At 36.4% G+C, this 12,973-nt stretch overlaps 1 protein-coding gene across 1 annotated transcript; it reads left to right on the top strand.

Annotated features, from left to right (window-relative positions):
* The first annotated feature begins 1,062 nt into the window (after positions 1-1,062).
* Positions 1,063-9,895, top strand: LOC121388151. The gene is made up of 5 exons (XM_041519387.1): positions 1,063-1,149; positions 3,508-3,647; positions 5,529-5,699; positions 7,670-7,801; positions 9,009-9,895. The coding sequence occupies exons 2-5, from the start codon at positions 3,512-3,514 to the stop codon at positions 9,140-9,142; spliced, it is 573 nt and encodes a 190-aa protein (XP_041375321.1). The 5' UTR covers positions 1,063-1,149; positions 3,508-3,511; the 3' UTR covers positions 9,143-9,895.
* Positions 9,896-12,973: the final 3,078 nt, after the last annotated feature.

The following is a 12,973-nucleotide window of genomic DNA, read 5'->3' as shown; positions in this document are numbered from 1 at the left end:
CCCCCCAAAAAAAAAACCTCGGGCGCTTTGCGCATTCGATCTATCGGTCCACTTTTTCAATGTTCACTTATTATGTGAGCAGGCCCGTAATTTGGAGTGGAGAGGGAGGGGGGCGGACACAATCTGTAATAGGTGGGGCAAGCAATCCCCATGGTGTTTGCCAGACTTTATTTTCGTATTTATACAGAGTACAAAAATTAACAGCCTAATTCATTTGCAACCCTATAATATATTTGTTCCGTAGTAATGCAAATGTGAATGAACGTTGTTATTATGAATTGGTCAATTATTTTAAAACCTCTAACTAGGGATTAAAATAGCCTGGCTTCTCAGAAAAAAAGTAGTAAAGAAGCTCACACACCATACATTTGTGGATGAACGTGACATTTACAAGTAAACATATCATGGATCGTTTAATTATGTTTGAAACTTAAGCCACGTCGTTGTTTGGGCATTTGAAATTTATAATTTGATCATAATGTCATTGTCCGTCTCAATATCATGTGTTATTGGTTGGGAATTGTTTTGTTTGTTGAGGGAGGGGGGTGTCTATTTTTGGGTACTGTTTGTGTTTGTGTTTGCGTTTTTGTTGTTGTCGTTTTCGTTACGGCGATCCTGGGGTATTGACTTAAAATAACATGGTATATATAATTTAACAATATAGGCCTACCGTATGTTTTATACAATTGGGCTTTCGGAATGCTATTTATTTCATTAGAACTGCTTCCTACAACGTTCAAATATTTCTTCTATAAACTAGTATTGTATAAACAAATTTATAACTGATGTATTGTTTTGTTATTATTATTATTAATAAGCATAATATACTCAATGGTGTTGTCATGCATAGGGAGCTTAATATCTTATAAAAAATAAACTGGATTCATAATCAACTATTAACGCAACCATTAAAGAAAAATGCAACTTAATGCATTTATGGTACTAATTTACTTAGTGATTGTGTGTGTACATGTATATGTGTTAAAATACAGTTATAGCCAGTGCTAGCTCAGTTTCAGCAACTAGTTTTGTACGTTTCCTTTTTCGCTAAGCGTTGTTTAGATAATATTAGCTTCATATTCTCGGTGTTTCTCGCGAGAAAGATCTTTTCACTTCCGTCGTCGTTCTTTGAGAACATCGGTGAAGCGGGTGAGTTTTTGTTAATTTTGTTAATTACATTTGGCATTAGTTGTTGTTTTTGATGAATTGGATATATACACGTTTATTCTGTGTGTTTTATTCCAATACACAGCAGCCCGATCCCTGCCAGCAGTAATTTATTGGCTACACATCTTGATGCCGGTCGAGCAAGGTCAAATATCCGCCGTGATGTGTTTTAGAGATCACGTATTTCTGTAAACAAAGTAACATTACAATGAACATTTAAAATACTTCATATGGGATTTATTTTTGTATTATTCAGTGTTTCTACGACAAAGTTGAAGAATAAATGATTGAAATAAAGCCTTTATTGTTTTTGACATTATTTATGGTTATTAACGAGGAGATCACGTTTTGACTTTAGTCTTGCATAATGCATTCAGTAACATTAAACATGGCAAGACATAACCCTCACATACACAAACAATACATCTTTAGGAACACGTTTTTGTAGTATCTTGTTATTTTTTGACATTATTGTTGAAGATCAGTTGAAATATTAGGATTATGAAATAAAATGACAGAATTAAGATTTATGCTGTTGAGGTAGACCAGCATTCGGAACTGTCATGTAACGGCATGTTACTTTGTTAACAGTTAATTTGGAAGATGTCAAGGTAAAATGTGACCTTCATTTGTCATGTTGCATTTCTTTGTTTAATTAACTAAACTTACTAAATGTTACAAAATGTTGGATCAATCACCATTCCTTTTTTCTTTTCTTTTTAAAAGTTTTTTCACCATTCCTAATTTTTTTTTTTTTTTTGAATTTCTACTCTGTATGATATATGCCGTCTCATTTTGAAAGTTCAGCTATTTAGTCTGATTAGAATTCAGGTATTGGCTTCTCTAACACTGGACAAGTTAGTCCAGGCATCAAAAGAGCGGGATGCGGTGAACTCGTATTGGAAACTAACTCGTATGAACGGAAAACTTGTATGGAAAACAAACTCGTATGGAAAAAATAACGGTGAACTGGTATGGGGATATACTTTGATATTTCTCTTAAATGTGTATTTTGACACTTGTTTTGTATACATGCTTCTTATTTATGTCCCCATCAGTCAACTATTTGCGTGTCAACCGCAGTTTGTGTGTCAACGGCAGTCACCTATAATTAAAACACGCATGTCATTAGACTTATTTCTTGCAACAGAAACCGTAAACAATGCATGCATGTTTTGTGTTTCTCACTGGCCACAGACGTTGGGGTAGCGGATTTGTCGAACTCTGCATAAAAACAAAACACAAGTTGCTATACAGTATTGGATATATCAGTTTGTAATTTCCATACGAGTTCACTGCATTTTCCCCCATACGAGTTTGTTTTCCATACGAGTTCACTTGTGGATTTCCATATGAGTTCACTGCCTTTTCCATCATATGAGTAAGTTTTTCATACGGGTTCACCGCAAGCCAAAAGAGCATGGCTGTAACATTTTTCTTCTCGGAAATCTTTAAAGCAGGGATAAAAATTTGTGCGAATCTCACAATCCGATTTGCGTCAGGATTCGCGCAAGCATAAAACAGCCGAATCTATTTAGAAACGCATGAAATATTTCCAAAAAATTTATTAAAATTAATAATCAGTGAGTGAAACGTTACTGAATTAAAATAAATAAATAAAATAGTCTGGTTATCAAGCTTCAGTTTAAACTGGCTTCAAAAGCGTAGCATATATTCGAATCCGTGCATGTTCTTCTCTAAAAAAAATTGGAATCGGAGGATTCTCGTTGACCGCTTCCATGGGAATCCACATGGATTCTTGTTTTAAAAAAAAAAAGCAAAATTTTTAGCCCTGTAAAGCTTAGCAGGCAGCTAAAGTAAATTGCCAAATTGTAATCAAATATCACTCAGATGAGATTATGTTTGTATTCATTTTCAGTAAAAGCCAAATCAATTTCATAGAATTGTTGAAAACCCAGGGTTGAAATTGTGTTTTGGCTGAAAGTGAAAGAAAACCGAATCATTAAGTTAATTCCATTGAATAGTGATGTAAGTCATGTCATTTTCCCTGACTACATCTGTGTAGTGTACCTATTGAAAATGATATAGAATTGTGTCATATATATGAATAATGATGACATTATTGTTCTTGAATTATTCTAGTTTGGAACATTTAGTATAGGTTTAGATTTTAGCTCTACAATCTAGCTCCTCCATTCTCACTATGCAGCCGCTTAACCCACATTAAAAAAACTGTGTGTAGATTGGTCCATGCTGTTAGCTGCTTCTTAAACAGGATGCTGGTTTTAAAAACAGTATGGTGGCGTGTCGATGTAAACATTATTTTCCTCTGCCTCATATGGTCGATGGTCACAGACATGTTTGTGTTTTTTTTCTCAGCAAAATGAGTGGTCAATTGATGCGAATTGCGGCCCGAACCGTGAGAATTTCTCACCGGGCTTTAGGCACAGCGGCAACCACCACTGGTAAAGAGGTGGCTATGGAGCAGCCTCAGAAGGACAAGATCTACCCCAAGATAGGTGGGTACACGTTCAGTCAACCCTGTATCAACAGATAGGTGGGTACACGTACAGTCAACCCTGTATCAACAGATAGGTGGGTACACGTACAGTCAATCCTGTAAATGAGGTGGTACAATTTCAGATGTATCGAAGATAGGTGGCACCAGTCAACCCTGTATCAACAGAGAGATTACATGTTCAGTCAACCCTGTATCAACAGATAGGTGGGTACACGTACAGTCAACCCTGTATCAACAGATAGGTGGGTACACGTATAGTCAATCCTGTATCAACAGACAGGTGGGTACACATACAGTCTACCCTGTATCAACAGACAGGTGGGTACACGTACAGTCAACCCTGTATCAACAGATAGGTGGGTACACGTACAGTCAACCCTGTATCAGCAGACAGGTGGGTACACGTACAGTCAACCCTGTAGCAACAGACAGGTGGGTACACGAACAGTCAACCCTGTAGCAACAGACCGGTGAGTACACGAACAGTCAACCCTGTATCAACAGACAGGTGGGTATATGTACAGTCAACCCTGTATCAACAGACAGGTGGGTACACATACAGTCAACCCTGTATCAACAGACAGGTGGGTATATGTACAGTCAACCCTGTATCAACAGACAGGTGGGTACACATACAGTCAACCCTGTATCAACAGACAGGTGGGTACACATATAGTCAACCCTGTATCAACATACAGGTGGGTACACATACAGTCAACCCCGTATTGACAGACAGGTGGGTACACGTACAGTCAACCCCGTATCGACAGACAGGTGGGTACACGTACAGTCAACCCCGTATTGACAGACAGGTGGGTACACGTACAGTCAGCCCCGTATCGACATACAGGTGGGTACACGTACAGTCAACCCCGTATCGACAGACAGGTGGGTACACGTACAGTCAATCCCGTATCAACATACAGGTGGGTACACGTACAGTCAACCCTGTATTGACAGACAGGTGGGTACACATACAGTCCACCCCGTATCGGCAGACAGGTGAGTACACGTACAGTCCACCCCGTATCGGCAGACAGGTGGGTACACGTACAGTCCACCCCGTATCGGCAGACAGGTGGGTACACGTACAGTCCACCCCGTATCAACATACAGGTGGCCAGGTGGTGGTGTTAAACTTTTAAACTATAGGTCAGGGGTTGAAATTTAATTTTTTTACCACTATCCCAAAGGAATAGTGAATTTCAAAAAACACTTCCTTCTAAAAATGTACTATCCCTTCAATTATTAATGTACCACTAGTTTTCCTGACTGTGCTACGTCACTCTGTACAACATTGCGTAACGAAGAATTGTTTATATACCAGTCTATGCATTACTGCATACTAGCTGGAATTACAAATGAACTAACTCCAGACCTTAGTCTCGATCAAAAAGTTGTTTATTTTGTACTGGTAAGCGCATGAGAAAGGTCTTAGTAGCACGAGGATTTGTTCTGCAGAAAAATGTAGCTGAAGAAAAAGCATAAGCAGAATAGTCGCAGGCGATTTTCGGTATTCTGTGCTTTATTTTCACTATTTTTACTATTAGTTTTACTATTCCGTTTCGAAATTTACTATTTGCGGAATAGTGTCAAAATTCGACCCCTGTAGGTTTGGTACAATCTAATCTGACGAGACCCAGATTGTTCATATGACATTGAGATTGTTAAAATTTGTCATTTGAATCAGAAAATGTTTCTTATAACATTTGTGAGCATCTCGTACACTTATTACTTTTATACATACTAGTATATATATATATATATATATATATATATATATATATATATATATATATATACACACTGGTTGATTTGGGGTTTTTTTAGAACTATTTTCTGTTTACTTAATGATCATTTGTAAACATGTATGTTTCAGGAAATCGAGATGTGGTTGGATATGGTTTCAACGGAACTGGTTCCTATGCCGATAGAGAAGAATTTCCGTGCCCTGCTATCCGCTTCAAGGAAAATACGCCTGACGTTTTGGCTCTGCGAATGAAGGAGAAAGGAGATTGGAAAAAACTTACGCTGGAAGAGAAGAAAGAATGTAAGCAAAATATATTTCAGACTGAAATTATTTGCAGGTCTTCTAGATTATGGTAGCCTTACTGCCATGGCTAGTGATATTCTTTTATATGCACTACTAGGCTAGTAAATAATTACTATTGCCATGCCCGACGGCTAGTGAAAAGAAAGAGATCAAATGTTGCAGTTAAGTCTTATTTTGTAAATATGAATATCCTGCTCCCACCCCTACCCCCAATGTTAGCGTTTTTAGGCTCTATTTCCCTCTTTAGGTGACATATGTGATTATTATTATTTAGTAAAATTGTATTAACTTAAAATAGGGTTAGTGAATTTTAAATCGTGGCTAGTAAATTTTGAAATCACTGATCCCATGGCTAGTGAATTTTATAAAAATTCTAGAAGCCCTGTTATTTGGAGCTTTTACCAAGTATAAAGTATCTTATATTTAAAGGTGGTAATTTTTATTCAATTTTTGGGGTCACGGGGTGGAATGTAACCCGGTGGTAAAGTGCTTGCTTGATGCTTGGTCTGGGATCGATGCACGTTCGCTGGACCCATTGGGCTGTTTCTCGTTCCAGCCAGTGCACCACAACTGGTATATCAAAGGCCTTGGGATGGTATATATAAAAGATTCCTTTGCTACTAATGGAAAAATGTAGTGGGTTTCCTCTCTTAAGACTATGTGTCAAAATTACCACATTTTTCACATCCAATAGCCGATGATTAATAAATCAATGTGCTCTAGTGGTGTCGTTAAATAAAAATAAACTTTAACATTACAGAGGAAAACTGAGTACGTCACCTGAGCCGCCGTCCTAAAAACACACAAGCTAACTTCTTCTTTTTTCTGTTGGGCAAATATAAATGTCTGTTGTCTGTTCCAGAGCTCACCCTGCCTATTGCCAAATTAGCAAATTCCTAATTTGTATACAAAGTAGCTACAACATGTAGTATTTGGCTAATAAAATTTTGTTTTAATTAGCCACTTTTTAATACTGTAATTTGAAGAAAATACTCTAGAATACATTAGATATCTTAAATTTGGCTAAAACTTCAATTGTTTTGCTTCCATTTTATTCAAGATACAAGTATCTGGTAACCAAATATTACAATTTGAACCAAGTGTACAATAGGGAATTTTCCAAATCAGTACGGAATATAAATGCAATACAATGCAACATTTACAGGTAAGTGTTCAGTTCAGCGGGGTTTTTTTCAAACTTCGCCTCTTTCTTGTGCAAAGAGAGAAGTTACTTCTCAAATTTCAATCTTCGATAAGTGTCTGGGATACTGACCAGTCTAAACTGATTTCAATGACTGCGGGACGTCAGTCTCATATTGCACACAATTTTGAAGGATATATGGCATTTGTAGACAGAAAAAAACCCCTGAACCACAGGGCTCACTTTGGAAAATGTTCATATTTTCATTTAAAATTCAATTATTATAGTACATAACATAGCCTGAACATAACAACTTGTCACCCACAGCATTACGGGGCGGGATGTAGCCCAGTGGTACAGCGCTCGCTCGATGTGCGGTCGGTGTGGGATCGATACCCGTCAGTGGGCCCATTGGGCTATTTCTCGTTCCAGCCAGTGCACCACGACTGGTATATCAAAGGCTGTGGTATGTACTACCCTGTCTGTGGGGTGGAGCATATAAAAGACCCCTTACTGCTAATCGAAAAGAGTAGCCCATGAAGTGGCAACAGCGGGTTTCCTCCCTCAATATCTGTGTGGTCCTTAACCATATAACCGTAAATGTGTTGAGTGCATCATTAAATAAAACATTTCTTTCTTCCCTCGGCATGCCATGGGTGAACTAGCCCACCTATGACAATTTTTAAAAGGTGACTTTTCCAAAAATGTTGTCTTTAGTTATATCACTACGTTTTTTCAAGATCTGTCGCAATCAGTGTTCCTTGCACACGTATGTGTTTAGTGTAGATCTACACATGTAAACATAGATGTGTGTTTGACATTTCAGTGTACCGAGCGAGTTTCTGCCAAACGTTTGCCGAGATGAAGGCTCCGACGGGCGAGTGGAAGTCCGTCACAGCGGCCGTTCTCCTGGCTCTTTCAGTCTCAGCCTGGTTCATCATGTGGATGAAAACCTACGGTAACTGCCTTCATTCTCAGCAAATACGCAAAATTATCATTCATTCATCTTCGTTAGTACCTACGGTAACTGCCTTCGTTCTCAGCAAATACACAAAATACTAATTCATTCATCTTTGTTAGTACCTACGGTAACTGCTTTCGTTCTCAGCAAATATGCTAAATTATCATTCATTCATCTTCGTTAGTACCTACGGTAACTGCCTTCGTTCTCAGCAAATGCGCAAAATTATCATTCATTCATCTTCGTTAGTACCTACGGTAACTGCCTTCGTTCTCAGCAAATGCGCAAAATATTCATTCATTCATCTTCGTTAGTACCTACGGTAACTGCCTTCGTTCTCAGCAAATACGCAAAATTATCATTCATTCATCTTCGTTAGTACCTACGGTAACTGCCTTCGTTCTCAGCAAATACGCAAAATACTCATTCATTCATCTTCGTTAGTACCTACGGTAACTGCCTTCGTTCTCAGCAAATGCGCAAAATTATCATTCACGTTAGTACCTACGGTAACTGCCTTCGTTCTCAGCAAATACGTAAAATACTCATTCATTCATCTTCGTTAGTACCTACGGTAACTGCCTTCATTCTCAGCAAATACGCAAAATTATCATTCATTCATCTTTCTTAGTTGTGGTTTTCAAAGATTTATGGTAAAGCAGTGTTCTCATTATGCAATTAGTCACACCGACTTATTGCATGCTATTTATCGGAACGTTTTAGACTAAAAGTCATTCTGATTTAGGTATTTTCACAGTACGATCGCAAGCAACAAGTTGGTGCAATTAGTTGCATAATGAGAACACCCTTTAACAATTTTTACACAAAGTCCTTGTTAATTTGTCTTTATTTCGCGTGTTCAGATTCCTATTTATTGCTTACAGGTGCTTTTACAACACTGTGTCTAACTCTAACCCATTGTATTGTATTACGGTCATTAATGGGAACATTCCCACACCATCATCTAAGTTAATCAGCAGATTTCTCTTACCGAGTAAATTAATGGATACATTTTTAGAAATATTTAAGTGAGAGAAGTGCTGTTTAAAATTTGTCGAAATATGTGAAATGCAGTTTCCCCGTTTCAAAACCTTTTACCTCCTAGTAGGGTTTTTGTTTATATTGATTGCTTGGTTCATTCATTCATTCAGTTTTACGATTATTTTTTATATATTCATTAACTTTGTCATGTGTGTACTTTCAGTTTATCTGCCGATGCCACGCACCCTCACCGCGGAATGGCAACACGAAATGGGCGACCGGATGCTCAACCAACGGCAAGGGCGTGTTACCGGCTTTACGTCAAATTACGACTTGGAAAAGGGTCAATGGAAATAAACTTAATATCACCTAGAACAGACAATATTACTGATGTAGAATTTGTTGCCAATATTGTTTATTTTAAAAGATACCGTACATCTTTGCTTGTTCGTTGACATTGGCTGTCTAGCAACACCCTAATTTCAAGCCATGATTTAATGTACTTATTTGTGGTACCACAGCTCTGCAAAAAAGGAAAATACCTTAGCACTTAAAAAAACATTGTCTTTAGTAGATGTTCTTGATTGTACTACATATGACAATGCACAGAAGAGCCACTATTCGTCAGAAGATGAAATCTTTTTCATGTGCAATTGTATTTATTTAAGAATTATAACTGATTTAAAATCTAAAACATGTCCATCAGTCGAACTTTAGAGAAGTGTCAAGATTTATATATATTATAATAAAGTATGCATGTTTTGAACAAAATATTGCTGGAACAAAAATCAATGCTGTTGTCCAGGATTTGGATTAAACAAATGGTTAGCATTGTCTGTCTGTACAGGTCAGGATGAATACGTAAAAAAATAATTGGAGTGAAACTTTCGAACACAATTCATTGTTAAAAGCTAAAAATGTGACGCCTTTAGTGACGGGCGAAGTTATACGGTAGACCGATCATTATTGGACGCAAATGCATCATTGAAAGTTGGGTTCTGTATTTTATACGTACCTATTGTGATAGCAGTAACTGCATTTGCTTGAGGTCAAATTTTAAATATTACTGTGTCTGTAATGAAAATTAATAAATAGTGTGGACGTAGTTCATTTTTTTGTTTTGTGTTTTATTTTCTGACTTGTTTAATTTTTAAAAGTATATTTTAATTATTAAAAAGTTATGGGAACTATCCTGCCTCATCGGCCATTGTAACACCTGTCAGGCAAATAAAGTCGTTTTAATCATTAAAATTTCTTATTAAATATATTTTCTTGTTTCGAATATCTTAATTATGTACAATAAGACACTTGTCTAGGATTGAAATAACTGACTTCTTTCTTCCCAGAAGAAAGTAGGAAAGTCTGATGAAAATGAGCTATGTGAACGTTTATCAGTATATTTCACTTGCATATGGTTAGGGTACAGATGGAGAGAATGGTACTTGTATCCAAAGGAACATTTTCATGGGTTTGGTGGACTTTATAGTTTAATGTAGTTTTCTTCAAATATTATTGCTGATGTACTGCAATGTTGCACAATTTTATGTCAGTTTAGATGTTGTTTTCTTTCTTGTTTGTGTGTTTATGCAGACGGCTCAAATGACCTTTTGCAATCTGATTTCCTCCGTCGTGTAAACGTTTCGCATTTTCAAATCCTCCTCCAAAACTACTTAACAAATTCCCGCAAAATTTAGTTTGAAGCTTCCTGGTAGAAAGTAATTTGTTAATTTGGTCACTGTTAGGGCGGGACCAAAAGGGGGAAAATTAAACCATTTTAAAAACAAGTTGTGAATTTCATCAATGTTGGGTGCCTGAGGAGGGTTCACGAAGTTTACTAGTTATATAGAGACTTCCTTACCCTGTGGAGAAACAAAATGAATTATGAATTTGATCATTCTGTCATGCACACCCACCTTGGAAAATCAATATCGGGTATTCTTTGAATTTGATAGGTGAGGTCAACAATTTACTCTAGTGACCATTTAGGTCTCTGGGCCTCTGTGTTTAGGTTTTTTTGTTGAGGGTAGGGGGGATGCAATAGGTTGAAAATGAAAACTTTTTACTTCACCTTTCATTTTAACTACATCTAGATGCAAACACTGACGGTATCACTGTGGACAGCCACTGTTGGTACGTGAAATATTTTCTGTAGGTTTTATTTCATGTGTGTGTATATTACAGCTTATTACGACCCATCTTAAATGTGGAAATAAATTATAATAAATTATTGTTAAACTGTAGTTTGTAAGCAGTATATTTCTTGTAGTCTGTAGGAAAGATAAAATATTAATTAAAAAATTGGAAGTAAATTTTAATTGCAATATAGTGTTTTTGCTCGCCGTTCAGACAGGATATTTCATGTTTTTTGTCAAATATAATTTATATCTTATTGAGTGAAGTTTGCAATCATCTCATGAGTAATATTTGACAAAAAACCATAAAATTTTCTATTTATTATATAACTTTTGGCAATTTATCTTTATTTTTAAAATGCCAGCAGCAAAATAGTTCCGGCTTTCTTTACAGTGACGATAACACATTTTAAGGTGAAATAGTGAAATTTTCACTCTAAAATGTGCCACCCAATAGCCGATATGTATTTTTGTGCTGGGGTGTCGTTAAACAAACATTCTAAAATGTGTTATCGTCACTGAGTGACTGATAACACTTTTATTTCACTAATATTTTAAGATATTTAACTAAATGTTATATAATAAGTATTATTATATGTGAGATTTTATCTTCTATTGATTGCACCTTTTTTTTTACAGTCAAAACTAAGTTTTTAAAAATAATTACAAAGAACTATATTAACTGATGATGGATGCAATGTCCGTTATGTCCCTTGTCTGAACTCTTGCACCATTACATAGTGATTCATTGCTTATAACCGTAAACATTTCTAAATATACTGATATCATCTTGTTAAAATGGTGTATTTAATGTTGCATGATTAAAATGCATAATTTAAATGAAATGCATATTTAAAAATTTATAATTAAATTAACAATTAATTTGCAGTTAAAACATTATTTGTGAGTTACTGTTGCAGTAGTAATCTGTGTGCGGGTGAATTATAGGTGAGATTTACACAGGATGCTATGAAGGATCTTGACATATGTTATAACAACGCATACCGATGGATGATCGGACAACAACGACCATACAGTGCCAGCAAGATGTTTGTTAGTCTGCAAGTAAAAAAACCTTTGGCTCTTTACTTCGCTCAACAGCTTATTCACCGAAAAGCAGAATCGAACTTTGCTCAGACAAGCTACTTGCCCACCTGCAGTGTACAAATGTGTACGTCAAATCTGTATGTGTACATCAAATCTGTATGTGTACATCAAATCTATAATTGCTGGCACAGGCTACTGTTTAATATGTAATCAGTTTTGTGTGATGTGTCCTATGGATCACTGATCTTAAATAAAATAATTTATTATTATTATTATAAATGTTTAAGAGTTGCATCCCCTTTCTTGCTTGGCATTAATTTAATCAGTATACGGCATACCAACCTTGGCGTGAGGTAAATACAAAGCAGACTTGGCAGCTGAATCTGTCTTTTCATTACCCCTGATGCAAACATGGCTGGGCACCCAACAAAATATAATGTCTTTATTGGCAATGGATAAAAAGACACACTTTCGTATCATCATCCCAGTTGAGGGATGGTCCAGCTTCACGTTTCGTAAAGCTTGGAGACATAAAAGTGAGTTGGTAAAAATAATAAATTTGGATGCACTAGAATCCTTTATTTCTTCCAAATCTTTAATGACTGCCCAAACTTCTGTATAAACAGGAATGTAATCACGGTATTTGTCTTGAATTTCCATGTAAAATTGTTTGTACACAACAGCATCTGTACGATCTTTCTTCAGATGTGCACGATCAAACACAATTTTAGGTGGAGTAATACACCAAGGTGGTAAAACGAGTTTCTAAAGTGTTAAATCAATGTTGGAAATCGACCATAAACACGATGTGAAGACCAAATGTACGAATAGCATTTGGCCTTGCATCAAACAACTTCATATACTCTGTCAAAAAAGAAACGCATAGGCGAAATATTCATGGAATTATCTCAATACAAAGTGGCATAATTTCGTTATTTATGATCATATCACAGTCAAATTTGACATGAGTATGTGACAATGTTCTTGCTACGGAATGACGGCAGTAGAG

Source organism: Gigantopelta aegis, chromosome 14 (genome assembly GCF_016097555.1).
Source record: "Gigantopelta aegis isolate Gae_Host chromosome 14, Gae_host_genome, whole genome shotgun sequence".
In the NCBI taxonomy this organism is placed as follows: domain Eukaryota; kingdom Metazoa; phylum Mollusca; class Gastropoda; order Neomphalida; family Peltospiridae; genus Gigantopelta; species Gigantopelta aegis.
The sequence above is the reverse complement of the archived record's forward strand: the minus strand, read 5'-3'. Positions and strand labels throughout refer to the sequence as shown.